The sequence below is a fragment of the Mustela lutreola genome, chromosome 5 (assembly GCF_030435805.1).
Source record: "Mustela lutreola isolate mMusLut2 chromosome 5, mMusLut2.pri, whole genome shotgun sequence".
In the NCBI taxonomy this organism is placed as follows: domain Eukaryota; kingdom Metazoa; phylum Chordata; class Mammalia; order Carnivora; family Mustelidae; genus Mustela; species Mustela lutreola.
This window is the reverse complement of record NC_081294.1, coordinates 28,912,349-28,937,214: the sequence shown is the minus strand read 5'-3', so window position 1 is coordinate 28,937,214 and position 24,866 is coordinate 28,912,349. Positions and strand designations below refer to the sequence as shown.

At 41.0% G+C, this 24,866-nt stretch overlaps 1 protein-coding gene across 1 annotated transcript in view; it reads right to left on the bottom strand.

Annotated features, from left to right (window-relative positions):
- Positions 1-447: 447 nt before the first annotated feature.
- SLC1A3 (solute carrier family 1 member 3) overlaps positions 448-24,866 on the bottom strand; it is a 76,809-nt gene continuing 52,390 nt past the window's right edge. The window contains exons 4-10 of the mRNA XM_059173812.1: positions 18,881-19,085; positions 16,094-16,136; positions 12,510-12,802; positions 9,242-9,475; positions 8,467-8,661; positions 4,883-5,017; positions 448-2,655 (exon numbers count right to left, since the gene is read on the bottom strand). Coding sequence (XP_059029795.1) covers positions 2,451-2,655; positions 4,883-5,017; positions 8,467-8,661; positions 9,242-9,475; positions 12,510-12,802; positions 16,094-16,136; positions 18,881-19,085 — 1,310 coding nt within the window. The 3' untranslated portion in view covers positions 448-2,450. The remainder of the gene's footprint in view (positions 2,656-4,882; positions 5,018-8,466; positions 8,662-9,241; positions 9,476-12,509; positions 12,803-16,093; positions 16,137-18,880; positions 19,086-24,866) is intronic.

The window sequence follows — 24,866 nt, the reverse complement described above, 5'->3', positions numbered from 1 at the left end:
ACATCCCTTGAGATTTCACTCCGCTCTTTTCACAAATGGCAGCATTAATCACATAGATACATCTACCTAATTTGAAGGCCAGACAGGAAATTACTTTTTTGGAAGAGCCAATGGTGGCATTACACTTTTCCAATCCCCACATGGAAATGATTTAATTTATCTGAGAAATTTATGTGGACAAGTAAGTGCAGGCCTATACAGCAAAGTGCTTCCTTTACCAACTCTCCTTTCTGGCTCTGGTTCTAGGAGTTGGGCAGGGAGGGCCCTTGTCCTCTCTTATTTTCTTACGACTGGCTCCCTCAGCTGGTCCTTCCATGATGTTACCTAGTATCATCTAGAAAAACTGCATGGTAGCCTTTCCCAGCACTGCCCTGAGCTCACTACAATATGTCTGTGGAAGGAACATGGATTTTTCTTCAGGCAGAAGAATAACAACAACATACAAAATTATAATGTAAAACTAATTTTTTTCTTTATTGAAAATACATCTACAAAGTAATGCTTCTCAGTCCCCACTGGGTACACCCAGATGCGGAGCCTGTGATGGGCTGGCGAGAGGAACATCCTAGAGGACTTGCTTTCCGTAAGAAATGGTTAGTATGAAAAAAGATCACACTGTGTAACAGAATTAATTTGACATGATTAATGTTTTCCTCTACCGGTGTCACGAGATGACAACCACGGATATTAACTTTTGTAGTGTAGTTCCCAAAAAGAGCCTCGGGATTAAACGTTTACTGACCACTGCCTAATGTTAACTTTTGTACACAGAGAACGCTCACGAGCTATACAAAAAAATCTCTCTAATTGTATGTCGGAGGGTGTCTAGGTTTTCAGTCTGTTAGCATGATTAAGTCCACTCTCTACCATTTTCGGTCAGAAACTCAAACACAGCTGGTATTGTCTGATAGCTCTTTCTCCATGTCTTTGAACTCCTTAGGGGCTAAAAAATCAATCTCCTCTAAACCTGGGAGCTGCCTCACCTGCAGCTGATGCCCGTTCTGCTTTTTTCTTAGAACGCATCGGCAGTGTCTTCATACTGATTCATCTTCTACCATTTCTCTCAGGGACACAAACAAAATAAAACCAAACCTCACTCCAGCTGAAGGTTTTGAATGATTTGATAAGTGGAATTGCAGCACAAAGACATATCTTGTTTCTCTCATTCTAAGAACTTTTGATTATAGTCAAAAACCTTTCAAATCAGAGACCACCCAGCCAGCTCACGGACTCTCTATTAGAGAGCTCATTCATTTGACTTCTTTAAAAAATATATGAGAAGTGACCTTCTCTGTTGATAGGCAGACTTCCTTTGGGGATGATTTTGAACTGAAGAGAAAAAGTATTTCAGGTTAAAAAAAAAAATGAACCTCTCTGTTTTAAATTCTTCCTTAAAGATGATCTAATATCTCGGTGTTTTAAAATCCTCCCTTTAACGTCAACCATGCTCCATTCTTTCCTACCTGGCTCTTTAGTGTTCTGTAGTAAGACCATGGGCAGCCTTGCTAGTTGCTAGTCTTACATTTTACTTTCTAAAAGTCTACAGTCAGTTGAGGAGTGGCAGGAGACGTCCCTCCCAGAGCAGTCCCTTCCGTTTGGGAAGAGTAGGAAAGAAGGGACTACTTCCCCTGTTGGGAAGAACTGTGCAGGGTTTCACGGATTAGTCCACTCCTAGAATGGCCTCCAGCCTGGTGACTTGCATAGCTGACCTTTTGGACACAGGACCTGGTAAACCGTACAGCCAACCCTCCCCTACTTAGAAAGGTTCGTTTCCAGTAAGTGTCCTTCCTGAAAGTCCCATGTTCCATGGAATGATACTTGCTACAGGATGTTCCAAGGGGGAATAGAGAGTAGGCTCTTCCATGACGTCACAGGATGTTTGGGCTAAAAGAGACCATTAAGGCATCCAGGGAACTCACTCATTTTACAGATGAGAACACTGAGGCCTGGAGAAGAGATGTAACTTGTCCATGGCCACATGGAAATTTCACTTTATGTGACTCCTTACAGCTGTGCTAGCTGTGTATTCATACTGCCCTGATAGTAATAAAATCAGGACACAAATCAGAAGAGAAAGGGGGAAAAAAAAACCCTTTCTATTCTCCTATTGATAACTGATTGTAGTTTATCAAGTTGTTTTGATACTAAAACTGAATTGTATTCTGAATGGTTTTTAACTTTTGAAAGTTGATTTAAAAGCATGTTTTAGTCCACGATTTGTTTTACTCTTTAGCTTATAAAAAAATCACATTTACAGTTTTGTGTGCCACATAAACTTGTAAGACCTGATCTGACTCGCAAGATCCTCCCTTGTTTTCCAATCCTATCAGAGTATGCAGGAAAAGGGAGGTAAGGGGCTTCCTGGAGAGAATGAGTTGTAACAGATGGAAACATTTTACAATGGTTTGCAAACACCTGCTGCTCAAGAAAACATTTTTTTGTGTGTTAGTCTACATCTTGGTTTCACTGTCAGTGGGTTTCTCAGTCTCGCTTTCCTGGGCAATCAGCTGATATGGTTTCTTCATTTCATTCTCCTCGATCACGGAATTACCCATTTCCATGTCTCGGTTCTTCAGTTCGTGTCGCGACAAGTGCTCCACAATGCCGGCTCCAAGGGAGTCTCCCAGCACGTTGGTGGTGGTGCGGAGGCGGTCCCTGGGGTAGAAAAAACAGGGCTCCTGTGAACATCACATGATTTCAGCTCATATTTTGAACTGGCTGCTAAATCTTTAGAGGCATCTTTTAAAATTCTGCTTGGTGTAATCCACCAACCGCGACCTTACATAACAGACACAGAATGTTTAAACAGTAGTTACTGAGTTAAAAGGGCACATAGGTGACCAATGTTCATTTTACTTTTTTTTAAATTTATTTTTTCAGTGTTCCAAGATTGATTGTTTATGCACCACACCCAGTGTTCCATGCAATACATGCCCCCTCCATAATCCCCACCACCATGTCCTCCCAACCACCCACCCTCTTCCCCTCCAAAATCCTCAGTTTGTTTCTCAGAGTCCACAGTCTCTCATGCTTTGTCTCCCCCTCCACTTTACCCCAATTCATTTTTCCTTTCCTTCTCCTGATGTCCTCCATGTTATTCCTTACGCTCCACCAGTAAGTGAAACCATAGGATAATTGACTCTCTCTGCTTGACTTATCTCACTCAGCATAATCTCCTCCAGTCCCGTCCATGTTGATACAAAAGTTGGGTATTCATCCTTTCTGATGGAGGCATAATACTCCATTGTATATATGGACCACATCTTCCTTATCCATTCGCTGACCAATGTTCAGTTACTATGTATAAATGTAATGTTAGAGTACCAACAGTACTCTAGGGCAAGAACCCTCCCTTACTCCTTCTATTTAAAATTTCTCTTTGCCTCTCTTTCCTACAATTCGCCTTCCTTTTTACCAGTCATTCTCAGAGTGTGATCCAGAGATCCCCAGGGCCCCGGAGGTCAAAACTATTTTCATAATAATGCCAAGATGGTTTTGGCCCTTTTCATTCTGATGAATACCTAGGTGGGGTTTTGCAAAGACCACAACACAGCACAAGAGATACCCCAACAAATTCAATGCAGAAGTAGTCTGCCAACTGTCTTGTATTAAGCCAGACACTAAGAAGATTTCCAAAAATGTAAAATGGTATCACTCTTTTCCCTCAATTTCTGGTTTGTAATGCTATTTTTTTCTCCCTCAAAAATGTTATTCATGTCACGATGTAATGAATTGGTTATTGTAAACTTTAAATGAATTTAACATTTAAAACATTTCTGTTTTCCTAATATGATAAATATTGATAGTATAACCCACATAGATAAAAGCTTTTTGGGTCCTCGGTAATTTTTAAGTGTAAAGGGGTCCTGAGGATAAAAGCTTTGAGAACCACAGCTTTATCCTCTAACAGTCCTCATGGCAGTTAAGTGCCAACCGTGGGCTCAACCGTGGGCTGAAAGCCAGGCCTCGCGACACGTAATCCTCAGGCATCATGGGGAGGTGGATGGCATTATCCTCTCCATGTTACAGAAGAGGAAACTAGGACGGCTGAGAACCAGCCCAGTGTCGCACAGGGGTGGGACGCAAACACAGATCCAAGTGACTGTGGCACTCATGCTCTCAACTGATTACCCTCCTCCTGCTTATCGTGCCTTGAACGCACCCATTAGCTCTTCATAATCCTTCCAGTGAAGGCAACTTACAGTTGACCCCAGCACCTACTGTATCCTTCCAGGCGTTCATTTTGGGCAGACTGTGATAAAATTTTTTTGCAAGTGAAAGGGAATTTACGAGAGAAAAGATGTCAGCTAGAAGAGCACGGGGAACATGGAAGAAAGATAGGCCCCCTGAGATTAGGGTCTGAGGGGATGGAGGGTACCTTCCTTGGGACCTTCCGCAGAGCCAAAGGTCTATTCTACTTAATGACTCTAGTGCTTTTCCCACTGCATGACCGCCCCCTGCCTGCTGGGTTCCCACGGGAACATCTGCACTGCATCACGCCATTGCAATGGGAAGCACAAGGAGGAGGGACCGAGCCTGCGTGTGAGGCCTGTCCTTGGGCTCTGGCCACCTCTGGGATGTGTTGTGCAATTCAGAAAATGCCTTTGCAGACAGCCAGTTTCCCAATCGCTGACTGGCTTTATGGAGTGAGAACTGTAGTTGCCACATGGGGTCCGGGGTGGGAGGCTGATAAGCGTGTGAGTGCGCTTGGCGGCTGGGACTGGTCTCTAGATAAGGGCAGGGCGCAGGGGGTGGGGACAAGTTACTCACAGGCCCTCTTGGTGGAGCCCTCTTGGCAGGTGGGCCAAGCTGCCTGGTACCCCAGAATAACGGAGGGGGGGCCCTGTGACAGCCAGCCAGAAGGCAGGCCGAGCATACTCACAGGAACCAGTCCACGGCGATGATGAGCGTGATGTCATCGGTGGGCAGACCCACAGACGTCAGCACGATGACCATGGTGACCAGACCTGCCTGAGGAATCCCAGCTGCCCCGATGCTGGCAGCTGTGGCTGTGATGCTGTTAAAAGAAGTTCCCAAACATAAGACATTTGTATGTGTCCCCCCGAACAGAGAGAATGCCCCGCAAACCACGCGCGGTGGCGGTGGCAGCGTCCGAGCTGCTGGGTTAGCAGAAAATATACTTTAGAAAAATTTAAAGGAGATGGTAAAAAAAGATCCACTGAGCTAACAATAATATTAACTAATATTTATCAAGGGCTTATTAGTGCTATCTGATATGCTAAGCATGGCTTACCTCATCTGATCCTCCCCACAACACTTAGGAAGTTGGTCTTAGTATTATACCCATTTTTAAAGGAAGACATTGGTGCTGAGAGACTTTTTCACATATAAAATATGAAAATATTTTATAAGGTCTAAAATACTGTATAGTTACAATCACGATTTGTTTTCTATAATTTCTCTACGCAACTAGAGGACTGTAAAGATACTGAACATGTATGACTAATGTGGTCAGAAAAAAAATCCAATTTATTGGGGTGCCTGGGTAGCTCAGTTGTTAAGTGGCTATCTATGGTTCAGGTCATGGTCTCAGGGTCTTGGCATCAAGCCCCGCATTGGACTCCTTGCTCGTGGGGAAGCCTGCATTTCCCTCTCCCACACCCCCTGCTTGTGTTCCCTCTCTCACTGTCTCTTTCTCTCTCTGTCAAATAGATAAATAAAAAAATCATAAAAAATCAAATTTATTAATTCCAAAGCAAAATGATTTATGAATAAAGTTCTGTGCCACTATAAATATTTTTTTATGGAGGTAGTATAGACCTGATTTGTAAGGCATACAACCTTGTCTAGAACTCCATTAAATAACTATTTGAGATGGCTGATGTGAGAATGTTTTATAAAGAGTAAAATATTACTTAGATATAAGGTGGAATTAATAAAAGTGAGTCTGTAGAAGAGACTGTTCTGGTTCTCTTATATCTTATATGGTTCCTCTTCTATGGTACTAGAATGTTTGGCTGGTCTATGACTGCCCAGAATAAAGACTACATTTCCCAGCCTCCCTTGGAGCTCAGACTAAGTTTTAAGCCACTGATATATGGATGAAAGTGATCAAGTTCTTGTGGGCTGTGCCCTCCTCTGTTGCCCACTGGCTAAGATTTGAAGGTGGTGATGAGCCATCTAGACCTTTTGGATGAGGGTAATACTGCAGGGATGATGGAATCAAAGTCTGCGTCCCTTACACTGTGTAAGACACCTACTAGTCTTGAGGGTTTTGCAGAGTACAGCTCCTCCACAAGAGAAAGTAACTCTTGTTGTTACTATAATATTTTACTTTGTTACATGCAACTGAGCCTTTTTAGGAACTCAGGGCTTTTCAACCAGTATGCCAAGGTATGCCCAAGAATGGGTTATGGGGAGCTGAGATATTGCTCTCTCAGCCCCAGTGTAGCTAGACTGTGCTCAGGGGTCCCAGAACCCTCGGGCCAGTCACATCTGGCTGTGACCAGTCTCTTTCTTTCTTTCTTTCTTTTTTTTTTTTTAATATCCTAACATATCCTACAGCTATTATTTTTCAATAGCTCAAATATATATACAGAGTCTAACATAATTAACTTCTAGATGGACATATTATGTACACAAACAAGTTGGGGGAATTGGCAGATTAAAACTAGACTAAAGTGACATGAACACCAAACACAAGCCATAAATCTGAATTTTACCTTGGTCTAAGGGAATAAGTTATAAAAGACATTTTTGGGGCAACTAGGGAAATTTGGATATAGGTTGGATATTCTGGAAGTATTTTAAAGAATCTTACTATTGTGGTTTTGTAAAAAATGATTCTTATTCTCAGGAGATGCATGTTGGACTATGTATATGTAAAATGTAATGAAAGCAGAGAAAGAAAGAAGCAAAATGGTAAAATGCTAACAATTGTTGGATCTAGGTAGATGTTTGTTGTAATATTAATTCAACTTTCCTGTTTGTAAGATAATTTTTATAATACACAAACACACAGACATACATATATGAGATATGAAAAAAAAATCTGTCTTACTTTGATATCCAAAATAAATTGCTAATAATTAAAAACACACACACACACACAGAAGAAAAGAGTCTGATCTGGCTTGTGAGGCTTAAAGTCTCCCTTACACTTACTTACTGGTCTGTTGTGTATAACTGACTTTCAGTAAGCAAAAAATGGGATTATAATCACATATACACATGTATATTCATGGGCTATCCTCAGAAGACTATAAAAGAAATTAGCAAGCAACAGTGGCTGCCTCATGAGAAGGAAACTAAAAAATTAGGGGAGGGGGGCGCCTGGGTGGCTCAGTGGGTTAGGCCGCTGCCTTCGGCTCAGGTCATGATCTCAGGGTCCTGGGATCGAGTCCCGCATCGGGCTCTCTGCTCGGCGGGGAGCCTGCTTCCTCCTCTCTCTCTCTGCCTGCCTCTCTGCCTATTTGTGGTCTCTGTCTGTCAAATAAAATAAATAAAATCTTTAAAAAAAAAATTAGGGGAGGGTATAGAAAGTAAAATTACCTTTCACTAGATACCTCAAATATAGTAGTTAAAAAAATAGTCTATAGAAACAAAATTCTCAACCTGTTGTCAATGGGGTCTCTCATCTATTTTATACTGTCTAAAAATTAACCCAAGAGAAAATGTTAAACTAGTTTTTCAGTGTAATTTTTCAGTACTGGCAATAAAAGCTAACATATTTTAATGCCTTTTAAAACTGAAGTATTGGGACGCCTGGGTGGCTCAGTTGGTTAAGCGGCTGCCTTCGGCTCAGGTCATGATCCCAGCGTCCTGGGATCGAGTCCCACATCGGGTTCCCTGCTTGGCGGGGAGCCTGCTTCTCCCTCTGCCTCTGCCTGCCACTCTGTCTGCCTGTGCTTGCTCTCGCTTCTCTCTCTATGACAAATAAATAAATAAAATCTTTAAAAAATAAAAAATAAAAAATAAAACTGAAGTATAATCTGACATTTTTTAGAAGGAATTACCCTTACTATGTATTCTGTAGATTTTAAAGGAAAGTGCTAGCTGTTTTATTGATACATTGATATTGAAATTGATATTGATATATTGATAAATAAATTAATCCAGCGACATGCAGTATGTATGGCATGTTTCCATTAATTACTAAAAAGTGTTTGTGTCTAGGTGTAAGAAAAGGTCTTTATACCCCAAACATTAACAGAAGTGACTTGTAGAAAGATGGGGGTGGTGATGGTGGCAGGGAAGTTACATTTTTTTAACTTCTACATTTCTATATTATTAGAATTTCATTATTAATAAATGTGTACATCTGTAATTTTTTAAAAAAAATGAATAAAATATCTAAATATAAAAAATAAATCTATTGCCACAACCCCCCAAGCTTTTGTTTAGGTTTGATCCCCTTTCCAACCAGGTTCTTCATCCAATCCTTGATCACCGCCTCAGCATTTAAAGTCATTCTTAAGAAAATGTTGTATAGAACCTTCCTCATACCTGATTGTAATGATCTGTCCAAAGTTCAGCTCAAAGTTGTTAACTTGAGCAATGAAAATGGCAGCCAAAGCCTCATAGAGTGCGGTCCCATCCATGTTAATGGTGGCCCCCACTGGGAGCACGAATCTGGTGACACGTTTGTCCACGCCATTGTTCTCTTCTAAGCACTTAAAGGTGATGGGTAGGGTAGCAGAACTGAGCATGGGGAAAAAATAAAAAAAAGGGTGTGTCAGCTGACCGTCCAGATCTGTTAGATCATGACTATGTGTTTGATATTTTGGACCTAGTTCCTTCCTCTCCTAAGTCCTAATTTAAAGGGAACTTAAGTCAGCACTTGTATAAATAGGGGAACAGGGCCAGGAGAGCATGGGTTGCCTCCCTGGGTTATTTGGCAGCTCTCTCGCTCCTGGGTTCATCTGGGAAGACGTGTGATTACTCCCCTCTCCCCACCCCTGTGCTGAGTGACTCTGCCATCTTTTCCTCGGGCACAGGCCAACTGGAAGAGAGAGATGACAGTGGGCAGGAAAGGAAGAGCTGATTTCCATCTGTCTCCCCAAAGGGTATACCGACCATCATTCCCTGCATCCCAACTAGGTCTGATTAGCACCTGCATGAAAATGCCAAATCGAATGTCTGGAAGTTTAAAACCCAGAACCACCGCTCAGCTCTCCCCGCCCCCACCAGCCCCTCAGGACCACTACCAAGATTCTGGATCAAAGTTAAGTCTGAGACACTTTTTTCTGACGGAAGTGAGCCACACAATGGACATCCATACCTGGAGGAGGTTCCGAGAGCTGTGATGAGGGCTTGCAGCAACCCTCCGATAAAAACCCAAGGGTTTTTCCGCGTTACCAAGAAGTAGAGGAGGGGCAAGACGATGACGGCGTGAATGAGCAGGCCGACGATGACGGTCACCGTGTACATGGCAAGCTGCCCCCCAATCACTCCCATGTCTTCCATCTCAACAATTTTCCCTGCAATCAGGAAGAGGATGCCCAGAGGGGCGTACCTATGTAGAAGCAACACACGCACGGTTGGAAGTCTGATTTCCAACGAGCTATTCCATAGAAACTACCAAGTGGCAAGAAAATATGACAGAGTTGATGGCCCAAACTTTTGTGCCCAGGATACTATTAGAACTTGCAGAAACTGTGAAGTTCTTTTTTTTTTTTCTTTTAAAAATGTAAATGGTGGGGCGCCTGGGTGGCTCAGTGGGTTAAAGTCTCTGCCTTCCGCTCAGGTCATGATCCCAGGGTCCTGGGATCAAATCCCACATCAGGCTCTCTGCTTGGCAGGGAGCCTGCTTCCTCCGCTCTCTCTGCCTGCCTCTCTGCCTACTTGTGATCTCTGTCTGTCAAATAAGTAAATAAAATCATATATATATATATACACACACACACACACAAATGGTACATAAAAAGGCTTTCCTCTCACTCAGAATTTCTCTACGTCACATTTTTTTTCCTCCTGAGGCTGTGAAAAAGGGCCAGTACAGAGGTTTTTAAACTCACCTCTTTTTCTAGATCACTCCCCTTTCACTCCACCTGGATCACTTCTGTGGTCCTCAGATGCCACCCAACTGCCCCTGCCTTTTGTTCTCTTTCTAAGTACTCTGAAGAGCCAGAATCCACTGAACCAATATCCAGACTTTGGGAGCATTTCCCACAGCAGAGCCTGATTTCCAAGTTAAAGCAAGATGCGCACAGTGCCATTTCAGTGTTTTAGATTTGCAGTCATCTCTCTTCATCAAAGTCTGTTATTATTTTCCTCCCACATTATACACCACTTACAATATTACTTAGTATTGGTCTTCAAATTAATTTTTTTTTAAAGATTTTTTTAAAAAAATTATTTATTTGTCAGAGAGAGAGAGCACAAGCAGGCAGAGTGCCAGGCAAAGGCAGAGGGAGAAGCAGGCTTCCCACTGAGCAAGGAGCCCGACGCGGGACCCCATCCCAGGACTCTGGGATCATGACCTGAGCCAAAGGCAGCCGCTTAACCGACCGAGTCACCCAGGTGTCCCTTCAAATCAACTCTTAAATAAATTTATTCTAAGAATAAATTTTATGGTGCCTGGGTGGCTCAGTCGGTTAAGCATCTGCCTTTGGCTCAGGTCACCATCCCTGAGTCCTGGGATCAGATGGAGCCCGCATCTCAGCAGGGAGTCTGCCTCTCCCCCTGCTCCTTTTCTGTCACTCTCCCTTACTCACTTAAGAAATTAAAAAAAAAAAAAAAAAAGAATACATCTTACGTTTTAGTGCAAACGGAAGACTAGTACCATTTGCCACAGATCAAAGGCAATTGTATAATAAATTCAAAGCTACTAAAATTAATAATGCGCATGTACGCACTACCATGATCAGGTTATAGGTGTTCTAATTAAGTAATTATCACCCATAGGCTGCCACTGGCTTTTGAGATCTTCCCCCGACACATTTCAAGAAAGAACAAGTGAGACACAAAATAACTTGTATGTCTAACAACCTTTGCTGCATAAATGTCCCTCTGCCCCTCTTTCGCTCCTTTGTCTGATGTGCGTGGTAAGATGCAACCAAACTCACGGTTACCAAACACAGAGGGGCCAATCACCCCTAAGGAGAAGAGAACTGTGGAGGTCTTATTTCAAGTTGAAAATACAATGCTTCTTTTTAAAACTCCTTTCAAAACCCAGGCCAGGAAATTATAAGAGTACCTGTTTTCAGAAAAGTAATAACTCAATGTTGAATGTGCGGGCGAATGTACAGCTTGAAAAGCTACATGTGAGGTTCATTCAGCAGCCTTGAATGGGTTTCTTTCATAAAAGAGGTGAAAGGTGGAGGCATTTTAATAATATGAAGATAAATGTCCACTTTCAGCTCTGCCAGGATTTCAAAGGAGGGGCTCCACGATTTCAACCAAGGGCTCCTGTGGAGATCACATTCTGATCAGCCTTCGTGCCCAAGTTCATATCCACCTCGTACAAGCTCCTGAGAAATGGATTTCTCTGGGCTTTCATGGCCATAAAGACAAAGGGTATTTTTAATCATGTTGGTGAGTGTTTTTCTTAGAAATGGATGCCTTCCTCCTTCCAGTGCCAAGAAGGAGTCTGGATTAGAAGTAAAGGATAAAGCAACCCCCACATGAGGCCTAAACCAAAGTGCTCTCTCCCAGCTGGCGAGAATTTACTTTCCAAGGTCAATGTTCCTCCGCGGATTTAGTCGTTTCCTTTGTGTTCTACTCTCAACTTTTTTTGAAGAAGTTTTGTTATGAACAGTGGACTGGCATTCTATAACCCTCCCCATGAGTCCCTTGGGCAGGCAGCTGGACTGCCATGACTTTACATTTCTTTCTTAGGGATAAAAACGGAGGAGAGGAGATCTCACTTTTTCTGATGGTCAAGGGTGTTCTATGTTTGCTTTGCCCTCTACTGTGAATGCTCTTCTCTTGGCACTTTGTGTGGCTACTTTCTCCTAGTTATTCAGATCTCAGCGAAAAAAGTCACCTCCTCAGAGGCTAAAATCCAGGATAAATTTTGTGATTCCTCCCCAGACACTTTTTTTCACATCGCATAAAATAAAATCTGGCGTTTTATTTATTTATTTTTTCACAGCATTTGTTACTAAAGCATTTGGTTGATTTGTTTATTTTTCTATATCCCTTAAAAGAATAGAAGTTCTGGGACATCCTTGTCTGTTTTCTTCATTTCTATAGCCAGAGTGTGTGGCATTGTATGCTTGGTATATAGTAGACACTCAATAAATATATATTGAAATATATAACTGAATACCAAATAGATAAAAAATGAAGGAATGAGGAATGGGATCCCACCAGCCAGAAAAGCAGTAGACACCTTTCAAAAACAAGGAAGCAAACTTATTAAGAGGAGTTTGCAGATGGGCTCCAAGGCCACTATAGGCCCCCAAAATTGTTGATTTTCATGTGCTTACCCAAGTGAGATTGTTGCCATCGGCCATCCCGCCTGGTGGCAACTTCCTTGGTACAGAACCCATGCTGATGGCAATAAACATCTGTATATGACATATACAGTAAGTGGAAATACGTACCACATTATCACCGCTACCAATCTCATGATGGCTTCATTAAGAGAATCAAAGAACTCTTTCAGGGCTTGACCCTGCTCTTTCATGTTGCCAATCACAAATCCAAAGCACATGGAGAAGACAACTAGTCCCAGAGCATTGACCCCATTCACAGACCCTGGGACTGGGACCAACTCCTCTCTGATCCTTGTAAGAGTCTCCATGGCCTCTGACACATTGTTTATCACAGCGCCGACGAGCGTTTCATTGGACTGAGCAGGCACTTTAAAGCTTCTCTTCTCATAGCTGGTTTTAAACTTAAAAAAGAAAAGGCACAACAGGGATTAGAGGTGGTTTTTGTTTTCTTCTTTTTACTTGTCTGTTGTCCCAATTTTCTCTAATGATATACATTAACCTCGCATTCAGAGAATACTGTTATAGAAGGTATCTAGCTAGCATTTGTCTAATCTGTGACAAACCTCTACTACTTCTCCAGCACAGATACACACACACTCAAACACAAGACAAATCATAGCAGGAAGATGTATCTGGCTGAAGAGTCTGAAATATACATGTGCTTTTGCTTTCTTCTGAAACCCTAGTAAAATCGCTAAAAATGGGCTTTTAAAAAGCGGTAAATCTAAATATTCATATAGTCCCTTTATTATCTGTCATGCTATGGGATCATAGACAAATCAACCAGACATCATTTTGGTCTTTTTGACATCTGTGAAACAGAAATAACCACAGTGGTTCTACCTCACGGTGTTGTTGTGATCAAATTAAGCAGAATATATGAGAATGCATTGTAAATTTTAAAGCCAGCTAATGTTGGCTAATGGTGCTCAGTAACAAAGCCCTTTGGGGATTAGACTTAGTGAGGTAGATTTCAGCTAATATTAAAAATCTAAAAATCCCCTATGCACCCCTATGTTTATAGCAGCATTATCTACAAGAGCCAAATTATGGAAGCAACCCAAGTGTCCATCAATAGATGAATGGTTAAAGAAGATGTGAGATACACACACACAGACACAGACACACAGACACACACACACACACATATATGAAGATATACATATACATATCAACAAAGAAGATAAATATATACATAATGGAATAGTATTCAGCCATAAAAAGAATGAAATCTTGCCATTTGCAATGACATGGAAGGATCTAGAGAGTATAACGCTAAGCAAAATGAGTTGGTCAGAGGCAGACAGATACCCTGTGATTTCACTCATATGTGGAATTTAAGAAACAAAACAAAGAAAAAAAAAGAGAGACAGAGAGACAAACCAAGAAACAGATTCTTAGCTACAGATAACAAATAGATGGTTATCAGAGGAGGGGGTTGGGGGGATAGGAGATGGGGACAATAGGTGATGAGAATTAGAGTACACTTATCATGATGAGTGCTGAATAATGTATAGAACTGTCAAATCAATATATGACATACCCAAAACTAATATAATACTGTATGTTAACTATACTAGAATAAAAGAAGCCTTAGTGAAATTAAAAAAAATTTAAAAATCCCCAAACAATGATCTTCAAGGCATTTCTGATAATATCAATTCTTAAGAATAGATACTTGATTAATAGTTGAGGATGACAACCTAGTTCTCAAGTTTATAAAGGAATTTCTCTTCTTATTCAAATTAGCCTTTTCTCAACAGCTTCTACATAGATGTCCCAGACAGAAGACTCAGTATTTGACTACGACCACATAAAAAATTTAAGCCCACCCATCTATGATTTTAATGAGAGTAGAATGCCTGGTCTTTATGTTGATGGTAGTAAAGAATCAGAGAGTAATTATGAATGGGTGTTGCCTGGATCTACAGTCTAGGGGAAGAACGCTTAGTTGTACATGAAGTGTTGGGCCATTTTGCTACCAAGAGTGAAGGGGAGACTTTTGTGTCCAGTGGGAAACCACTACTCTCAAACAAGGGCATAACCAGCCGTTAATACTATGGACACATCTCTGACCAATCATTGATACTGCTGGTAATCCTAAGTGACAAGGAAATTGGCCCATTTAAGTCTCCTCTTCCAATCAATGTTCAAATCTCTACTTCGCTGGGATGCTTCTGCATTTTATGGATTGTCTAGGGTAGATTTCCAATCCTGATTAGCCTTTCATATGGCTCCGACTCTTTCCCCTTAGACACAGTTTGTAGCCTACAGAAATTGCAACCTCATTTGCATTTTGGTCTAAGACAAATAGATCTGGGAAGATACATTTGCTTCCCTTTGAAAATCCTGGAAATGCAATCCAAAACCAAATATAATAAATCTGCTCAAGTCAGCACTTTTCCCAGTGCTGCTAGAAATCAGCATTTTTGATGTTGCCCAGTGCCAGCTGACTAATTAGAATAGTCAGCCCCATGGTGCTGGGGTGGGCTGGTTAGATTGAAAGGGGGTTATTATTTATGATTATTGCAGGTTTTGAATAAAGTTTGATTTTGACTTCTTAGACTTTCTTTTAAAAGAAAGGATTGTTTGAATTTTGCAGTGTGTGCATGCATTACCTATTAAAAATAGTCAGTAAGAATTTTTTAAAAAAGGGAGGAGAACCAAAGAATGACTTGAATGTGTACAAGTTAGTCCTCCATTGGGCTGGAGTTTTATTTTGTTTGCTTTAGAGATCCTAAGCAGAAGGGTTAGGGAATTACAACTAGGGTGAAGTGACACCATCTGGAGAAATGTTCAGGAACTATTATTCAACCCAGAATGTCTAATTGTATTCCTTTTAGTATTTTGGGTAACAAATTTTTTTATTCAGGTGAAGTTAGAATAAACTTCACCCCCAAACAGTAAAATGTATTTGTATCCATAACACAGAGAGCCAAGCATTTTGTGTATCCGGGCTAAAAGGAGCTGGACTTCACAGAATGTAGGAGCAGAAAGAGGATAGAATTTGGAGTCAATGCGATGGATCTGAATTCTGGATCTACCATTTATAACTTGTGAGATCTTGTGACTATTAAATAATCCTTCTGCATTATCATAGATGAGTTGTCTCATCACTGAAAATGAAGACAATGATAGCCATCCCATTCATGTGAGGACCAAATACAACACAGCAGGCATTTAAGAAATGATGATGCCATTTCTGATATGATTCCTCCTTCAGAATCCATAAGGCCCTTAGTAGACTTTCAAAAGCCAACCCACTGATTTTTTTAATTAAACCAGAAACTTGAATAATCTCCCTAATCTTTAAAGCTGAGTTGTAAATATGTCTTATACTGTTTGTTTGCTTGGTGGGCTTTTGTGTGTGGAATGTTGGGGGGTGGTGGGCAGAGAGAAGAAGGGAGTGTCCTGATTGGCCTTCTTAATAATTAACAGAGACTCAATGAGGTACTTGTATGCAAGACTTAGAGTATCTGGCAACTACTAAGCCTTTAAAACAAAGTAAGACCTCCCCATCCCCTGCAAATTCCTCAGAAAACCCTAGTGCTTTCCAGCTGGTTGGCAAAAAAGTGTTTCTTATTGTAGAGAAGTGGAAAAAGTAAAATAAAATAAACAAGAGGATCCTGCTCTGTGTGGTATGCCAAGAGGAATTTCAAAAGTGAATTAGTGGCTATAGAGTGTTTGTTTACCTGTTTAAAGCAGGCTTCCACCAGATTTGGAGGGAACATATTCCTGCAGAGAAAATAATGGTCATTTGAAAAATTTCTCAAATAATAAGTTTGCTTCTTAAATATTTTTTCATTGTGTCTAAGTTAAAGACTGTATTAAACCAAGCAGCAAATGGATAAGAAGAAAGGTTTTAGTGGATTTTATGACTTGATGTGGGACATATGGTCATCCCTGTGTGGGGCCCACGTAGTTCATATTTTTCAGGGAAGTCTCAAATTCAACTCATCTGTCCTTTCGTCAGACAATGGGATTTTTAAAATTTGGTCATTATATCATCAAATATTTCTCCCGGGAAGAACCAAAGTGAGCATGGAAACACCTTTGGTTACAAACACTCTGGTTAACTGAGTTCTTATTTAATAATACCCATTTTGATACTATGCCATGTGTTCATGGACCAACTGTTCTGAATCAAATGTCATGGTCAGACTGGAATTTTATCTTCCACAAAGTCCACCCAAAGGCCAGCTGGAGGATGGGCTCTTGATTCTGAATTGCTGGAGCTTTTGAGGCTCTTTGGTGACCAATGGGGAGATGGCTCACAAAATTTAAACTTGTGGTCCATGTGGCAAGGTTTGGCACTTTCTCAGAGCAGGTCTGGGTTCATGGTGGAGTTCAAGGGGCCACCATCTAGCTGGGGAGTCCCTAACCAGCTGGATGAACTTGGCCAAGGCACTACACCCATGTAGTTCTCTGCTGATTCATCTGTTGAAGAGGATATTGGAATAAACTATCATTAGGGCCCCAAGGTTTAAGACTGTGGGACAAGGAGGTAGAGGAGGTATTTGGCGTGGGGATAGGGGCATCTGCAACCTTGGAGGCCGGAGAAGTCAGAGCGGGAAAAGTCGGTATCTAAACAGAAACCATTTCTTCCTGTAGTTTCCAGAGGAGGGGGAGTGGGGTAGGCTGGTACTTTTATTTAAAGAATTTTAATTGGAGAACTTGGGACTCTTAAAAGAGGAAGACCATTCTGCATTACCCCTAGGTGATATTTGCACTCGAAAATTGTTCAAGTCCCTTTCTGCCTCTTTTTCTGCCCGCATTTGGCCATGAGAGCCGTTCATTATTTCCCGTGTATGTAAGGAGTACAATGCTGGGTGTGTGGGGGAGGGTCTGGGCCCGGTGAAGCCTTTACTGGGCCAAAAAAATGTAGACTGGAAAAGAGGAATATGGCAATGAACATAGTGCTGGGTTTCTTGTGGAAATCTGCAAGTGTTTATTGATTGTGTACTCCACTCGAAAGCTTCATTTGCACTAGTTACTTGTGACATTTTTTAACAGGTATTCCATGGAAAAAATGAAAAATGCTTATTTTTAAAGTCAATGAAATTCTGTTTAGCATGAAAATATAAACTGGAATCTTTAACGATCTGGTACTCCTAGTAGTAGAAGATGTATTGTGTGATAGAGAAGATATGATTTACATTGAAACATTTTCAGTAATTAAAATTGATAGAGTTTGTTAAAAAAAAAAAGAAAGAGAGAGACTATGGGAGAAGGAAACATGGCCCAGGAAGTTGCAGAGCCTGACATTCCAGCAGTTGTAGGTTATCAAAGTCATGTTTTAAGGTCATCAACTCTTGTCCCTTTCTTCTTACCGCCTAGACCATCCTGTTTCCATCTCCTTCCTATCTATGCTCAGTGGGTCTATCTATATAAATCTTGATAGAAATGTGAGTTCAGGAGATTTCAGGAAAAATGCTGGAGCCAAGTGACTGGTGGGGATGGGCTACTCATACACCTACCGCTGGGGCAAGGAGAGGCAGAAACACACAGTACTCTGATGAATCAACCAGACTTGTAACGACAAGCTCCCAATTCTTCAAACAAGGAGTAGAAATCCTATAGAAAGAGAATATAATACAATACTCCTAACCTAACCTACCCAATGGTAAATGTCATGGAAAAAATGGTGAAAAGCCTTAAAGCTTCCTATTGCTGGTGGTGCCTCACCATGCCTTGTAGGTTCCCTTAACCCTGCCTGTACTTTTCCAAAGCCCTTTCACTGATCCTTTTGAATATGCAATATGCTTCCTGCCAGGATCTGACCGACACAAAGGCTGGTGTGTAGAGACAGCAATGAGGAAGGTGCCAGGATCAAACTCGGGTTTATTTCATAGTTCTGTGTGAGATGACGCTACCATCAAATCTGTTTCAAGTACTAGATAAGACTCATTGCAATTAGTGTGTAGTTTGTACACAAAACAATGCTAAAGAAGCCATCTTTTACTCTTTCGTTGCTGGTCTGCCAAATCCTTTCTTTGGCAATAGTGTAAAAGGAAGATGTTAGAACAGGTATAACCAGATGATCCTGAAAGGCCTTTCTGGACAGAAATTGTTGTGCCTAATGGATGATAATACCGGTGACAAGTTCTACATTAGAAGAGTCCAATCAACAGGCTACAGTTGAATAAAAACTAGCCTTAAACAGCAAGACAATAAGGTAAGACTTACTCATATTCCAAGGTAAGCTGCACAGCTGAGAAGAGAAGTGAGTGATCAGATCCTGAATCCTAAAAGCAAGGGACTCAAAATCTTTATCCCCTCTTTGCTCTTCTCATCTCTTTCCCATTAGATCAGAAAACAAAAGCTGTAACTTCTGTTAGAAAGAAATGGAGATGTGACCTTCTCTTCAAGCCAGCAAGGCTGGTGCAGTTAGACACCTGACCTGCAGTTTGACTAGCTCCCCCAAAAGAGGGGTTGGGCAGTCAGAATATACCCCAAGGGGTGGGCTTGCAAGGACGTACCTGATCAAGTCCAGGAAGGCGTCTGCAGCTGTCACTTGAACAATTTTGCCTTCTCTGTGCATGTTTTCCTTTGTGCCCTTCCCAGGATGGATGATGATGACAATGACTATGCCAATTACCACGGCAATGATGGTTGTAGTCATGTAATAGACTACCGCTCGCATTCCCATCTTCCCTGATGCCTTACTATCTAGGGCCGCCATTCCTGGTGAAGGCAAACAGAAGGAGATTTTCAGGAATAAGTCCAAAGAATTTTCCAGAGGAAGGTAGGGGACAGTCATTCCTTCAACAACCCCCTTACCCTCATTCCAACCCGGCAATGGGATTTTATACAAGTTATGAGAACTTGGCATCAAATTCCATCAGGGCATCATAAAAGGTGAAAGAAAAAAGCCAAAGAATGGCCCATCATCAGCTGTGGCAGCAAACACCTGATCACCCATTTCCTGCCTCAAGAGTTGATTTCATGTGGCTCTCTAATGATTTAAAAGGGCAATCAAATTCTTTCCTAGGTTATTACTGGTTGGGGAAGCTATGAGTGTAAATAGTGAGTAGTGTGTGTGTATGAAGAGCTACTCAAAAAAAATTTCTGGCAGGATAACCTGAGCCTATCTCAAGTCACTGTGGTGACTCACACCGGTAAACTAGCATTAACAATTTTGAAAAGACTTATTATTTTATATACGCACTTGGGAGTCTTTTTTCCATGTTTTTATGCAAAATAGAAGCCGTTATTCTGATCACCTAACAACTTATCATCAATTTGCATTCAAATTAGACATTGGGTTATAAAGCCAAAGTTCTCAAATAGTTTCTCTGGGGTTTCATTTCATCTCATCTCATCAAAGTTTAAAAAAAAAATTCTCTGTTTGGTGGGGTTCTTCTCCTGTTTCTACCTTCTCCCCTGGGCATGGAGTACCTTATCTCATGTTAAACATCTTCGCCCCATTGTTTTCAGGACATCTTCAAAGTCTACCTCAGGCGAGGTGTTATCCTAGGTAAAAAAGGAGGTGTGACTTTCAAGATTTCCCTTCCTGCTCTAGCAAATGGAACATATCTTAATGTCTCTTGGGATAGTAAAAAACTGGACATGACACAAACCCCTCAAAAGATCAGATGATAATAATATGGGCTGTTCTGTTTCATTAGCTATTTCTTCACTTTTCTTCTTTCTTTCCCCTCCTAATCTCATAAAACACTAAAATCCAATTATAGCATAATCCAATCATAACATGGTTTTCTTTACTAATTAAAATTTTATTTTCTTTACTACTTAAGAATTGCCTTTTTATAAATGTATTAAAAGGTTATACTGTACTCCAATGACCAGTATCAGATTCTACCAGTGATTTAATTTTTAGGTAGTAACTTTGTTCATACCAACATATTTAGAGTAAGGTAAAGTATTGAAAAAAAGAGTATCCATGATTGGGCTGGGTTTGCCCCCAAAATGTGATATAATGGTAAGTCCCATGAGAATTGACACCAGGGCTTTCAATTTATAATTTCATTTGTATTTGAATAACATCATTCATAATTTTCAAAATAAGCACTTACTTAGTATCTGATATGTTATTTTTAACAACAACCCATAATGCAGATTAAAAAACACTTAAATGACTAAGGTCTTAGTCAATACCAAGTAAAATGGAGTGGGAACTTGCACTTTGTTCTTATAACACTAATTATCATATACTTTCTGCCACTGAGGAGACCAACTGGAGCTCTCACAAACAAGGCGGCCAACTTTGGCTTTAATGCATGAACTTAGCTTCTCCTACCCTTTCCCTGGGTTTCAAGAAACCCAGGGCTAACTATCCAATACTGGGATGGTGCCATTTATTTGCCAACCTTAAAAATGGGCTAATCTGTTTTCAGTCAAATGTCCCATCCTCAGTGTTTCATCCTCAAGTCTGAATCACATCTCAAATATCTTGGCTTTCTGTGCTTGCAGTAATTTCTCTCAGAAGGGGCTCACTCTCTTTCCCATTATTGCCTGAGCTTGTCACCACTGAAGCCTGAAATTCTTCAGCAGCAAGTGGTGTGGGCACAATAGGCCGGATATCTCTGCTAGGGGGTACCAGGCAGCAGTATTTTCTTCCTCCAAGATGCTTTCTTTCCCTCTTGCCTTCTATTCTGTGGTGCAGTTCCATTCTCACGCCAACTCTTCTCTGACGTTCCTACCCACTACTCCCGACCTATAGCTATTCAGAGAGAACGCTAAGTGGTCAAGGCAGAGTACTGGAAACCAAAGTGGCAAACAAAAGAGGAGGCTTAAATCTCCATCCTTCCCACCATAGGGCTAGGGATGGGGGGAGCTCTCCCAGGGTCCACAGCTACAAGGCTATAAACTTGAAGAAAAAAAGAATTCTTATTTATAGGATTTTTAAAATTTAGCAAATGAAAACCAGTACGAAAGTATTTTCTCCATACTTTTAAAATTCTGAAATAGCTGAAGACAACCACCAAGGCATGTTTTTAGCAGTGAGTCTAGAAGGAGAACTGATCGTCAAAGGAGAGGCTCACCAAACTCTATATGTTGACCCTTTTCCTTTGCAAGAGAATAAAGCAACAGCTGCTATTATTTCAGCCAAGGAAGGAGGAGTGTGTGGGGGTAGAGCAGAGGATCTTCATGAACCAGTTCCCCATGTAGGTCCTTTTCTGAGAGGGGGCCCGGAGTTCCCCATAGGTTGCTTGCCTACCTCCGCTCCTGGTTCTCCATCCCCCCCCCCAACTCTGAAACTCTGACCACTCCCCTTTTCTCTGACACAGGCTCTTAAAACCAAAGGGACCACCATGAACAAGGTCACACACTATTGTGAGGGCAAGGGCAGGATGGATGAAGACAATCTGCCAGACACAGGGCCTGAAAGAGAATGGTCCTGATACTGGTAATACCAGGAAAAGATTAGGATGAGCTCTAGAAGACAAAATGTTACGTGAGCAGTGTCTCTCTTCCTCTCCCTTACTCAAACTCAGTGATCATCTCTGTTCCTTAGTCTCATGAAATTTGAGACAAAGCTCTATACCAGAGACTACACACAAACATCAGAGTGTCTGGGGGCAAGGGTAAAGTACTGAATCACTTTGTGGAAAAGGGAACTTAGGGCAGGAAGTGCCCTAAATGTTTGGGAAGGGAAAATTTTAATTGAGCCTTGTTACTTCAAAATACGTGGAAGAAAAGGACACTGGGGCAAAGGAGACAGGAGGTCACTTGGGTGTGTAGGTACTAATGGGAGTGTGTTACAACAACTATGTGTTTGTCTAAACATACATTTGAGAAACACATTCCAGAACAAGTAGTAAAGATAATAATCTCGGCTGGTCTCTTTTTCATCATTTGAAATGGGTTTAGCTAAACCAGATTCATTCAAGACATCTTGACATCTTTATTATGAAAACAATCTGCCATCAGAATTAAGACTCTCTTGAAACCCAAGGAATACTATATTGCACAGTTGCCACAAGTACCATGACTGGTTTTCCAATTATAACGATGTGCTTGTTGTGCTTACATATTTTACATATTTGGAGTTAACTTTTGTGCCAGTTCCCTAATTCACTCACAAAATCCCACCCCCAACCAATGTCATATATTCATCTAATTTCATCACAACTGTAGGCTGTAGGTGTCACTGATATCATTTCAAAGGTGAACATACAGAAGATCACAGAAGTTAAGTAATTTGTCCAGTGTTGCACAGCTAGCAAAAGGCAGTGGCAGAGTTTGAACCTGCCCTCTCAAGGAATCACTCTTTCCCCTATACCTCGCTTTTAATGGACAAGCTGGAGGAGAATTCCATTGGCGGTAGCTAACTGAAAAAACTCTAGCACATTATTCAACATTCCCTACCTTCAGAGGCAGTGTATTACGCTGGTCACCAGAAGGACTAGCTAGAGAACTCATCGATTAGTACAAATTTCTCATCATTTCTAGGAAAACAGCCAAGAGCATGTTCTAATGGAGCATGGAGGATCATTGATACTTGCTGGCTGTGAGTACATGAATCATATTCTCCTTTCTAAAAACCAACCCTTCAAGAAGAACCAATCATCAAGAAAGCAATCCATCTGTCATTTCTGCAAACCTATGAGTTAAGCATCTAAGAGGGATTAAATAGACATTTTTTGAATGTAAAAGATTTAAGACTTAGCTTCAGAAAGCTGGGTATTTTAGGCAGCAGTCACTTTGAAGAGAGAGGAAGGAAGACAAGAGAGTTTCTTAATGCAAATAGGTAAATACACATTTACTTCTTTATTTATAGAAACAGTCTTTTGGTCATCAGTTTGGCATTAACAAATATGGACCACATTCATGTTTATTGCAGGGGTGGAGTAGGGAGGGAGGGTCTCGTCATTATGTATGTGGAACTCTGTAAGTCTGTATTGTCAACTAGATTTCTTTTGGTATAATATTTGATATAAGGATTTGGTAAATCGTTGGATATATGAAATATGCATTCAGCCAAGTATAAAAGGATAACATATAAATAATGTCAAGTTCTCAAGTTTCTACTATTTGCATGGATTTTACTCTCCCCTCTGCTAAAAATCTATGTCTTATCCATTCATGTGGCTTACTCTACTTCCCCCAACAATTCCTGTCTCTGATTTTGAAAATCAAAATTTAAGGAAGAAGCCTTCTGGGATGAATTGTCTTTCTACTCATTCTTGTGGCGTTTCATTGTTCTTCCAGGGACTAGATCAGGCCCAGAAAGAAGAGAAAAGGGGGGATGGTAACTCCTGATTCAAGAATACTGTCTGTTTCAGGTTTTGTTTTATTTTAGAGGCCCTCCTTCTCCTCAACAGGCTACTCAGATACTCATGTAATGAAAGCCACCTGTTCTCCATCCTAGAATTTCAAGATGGCCCAACTGACAACAAGGAAGTCAAGGATGGGCTCCAGCATGCGCCATATTCATTTGACTACAAGGTGATTTTTTTTTTTTTTAAGGAAAGTTAACTTCTAAAAATACAACATACTTCCTATTTACAGATTGAGAAATGAGCTCTTGTATCCTAAAACAACTGCCCACTGCCGGAGCTCGGGCACACGGGACCCCTCAGAGAGGAGAGTGAGCAAGAGGGTCCAAAAGCTCAGAGGAGAGGGAAGGAGGGGAGAGGCAGAGGGAAAGAGCATAAAATATCATTTTAAATCTGTCTTAACTATATTATGCTCTTCTTCACTAAAACAGTTTCTTTTGGCCCCTTTATAGACTCCATTGCAAAAAAGTCAAAATTCCAAGATTCTCTGGGTTCTGGACCAGAAGAATCTTTAAGAGGTCAGAAATGATAGCTATGGATTGTATCACAATTCTGAGGCACAATTAATACGCAGGATATAGCCTCAGAACTTAATCTAAAAGACAATATTTCAAACTAAGGCCAACCTCAGGCATTTTTTCTTGCTTTCAGTCTTTTTTTTTTTTTTTTTTAAGTTAGAGTTCATTAATAAAGAGCTTAGGCTCTGAGATAAGAATACCTGGATTCCGCTTCTGGCTCTGGGACCTTCTGACCTCTGTCAGCTCTGTCAGCCTCTGTCTCCTCATCTGCAGTATGGGAACACTGACTGCTCTCTCACTGGCTTTTCACGGGCATTAAAGGGACTACTTTCAGTGAGAAAGCACTTAGCATAGTGCTTGGCACATAGTAAGGATTCAACAAATGTTAGCTGTTATTATTAAGTAAGCAGAAAAATAACAAACAAGGTATTTACTAAGTAGTATTTGCCTTCTCTAAGCCTCCTTTCGTCTACACAAGAAGCTAATAATATTTATACTGCAAGCTTAGGGGAAACTTACATAAAGCCTTTAGACAAAGCAGATTCTTTTTTTTTTTTTTTAAGATTTTATTTATTTATTTGACACACAGACAGAGAAATCACAAGCAGTCAGAGAGGCAGGCAGAGAGAGAGGGGGAAGCAGGCTCTCTGATGAGCAGAGAGCCCGATGCGGGGCTTGATCCCAGGACGCCGGGATCATGACCT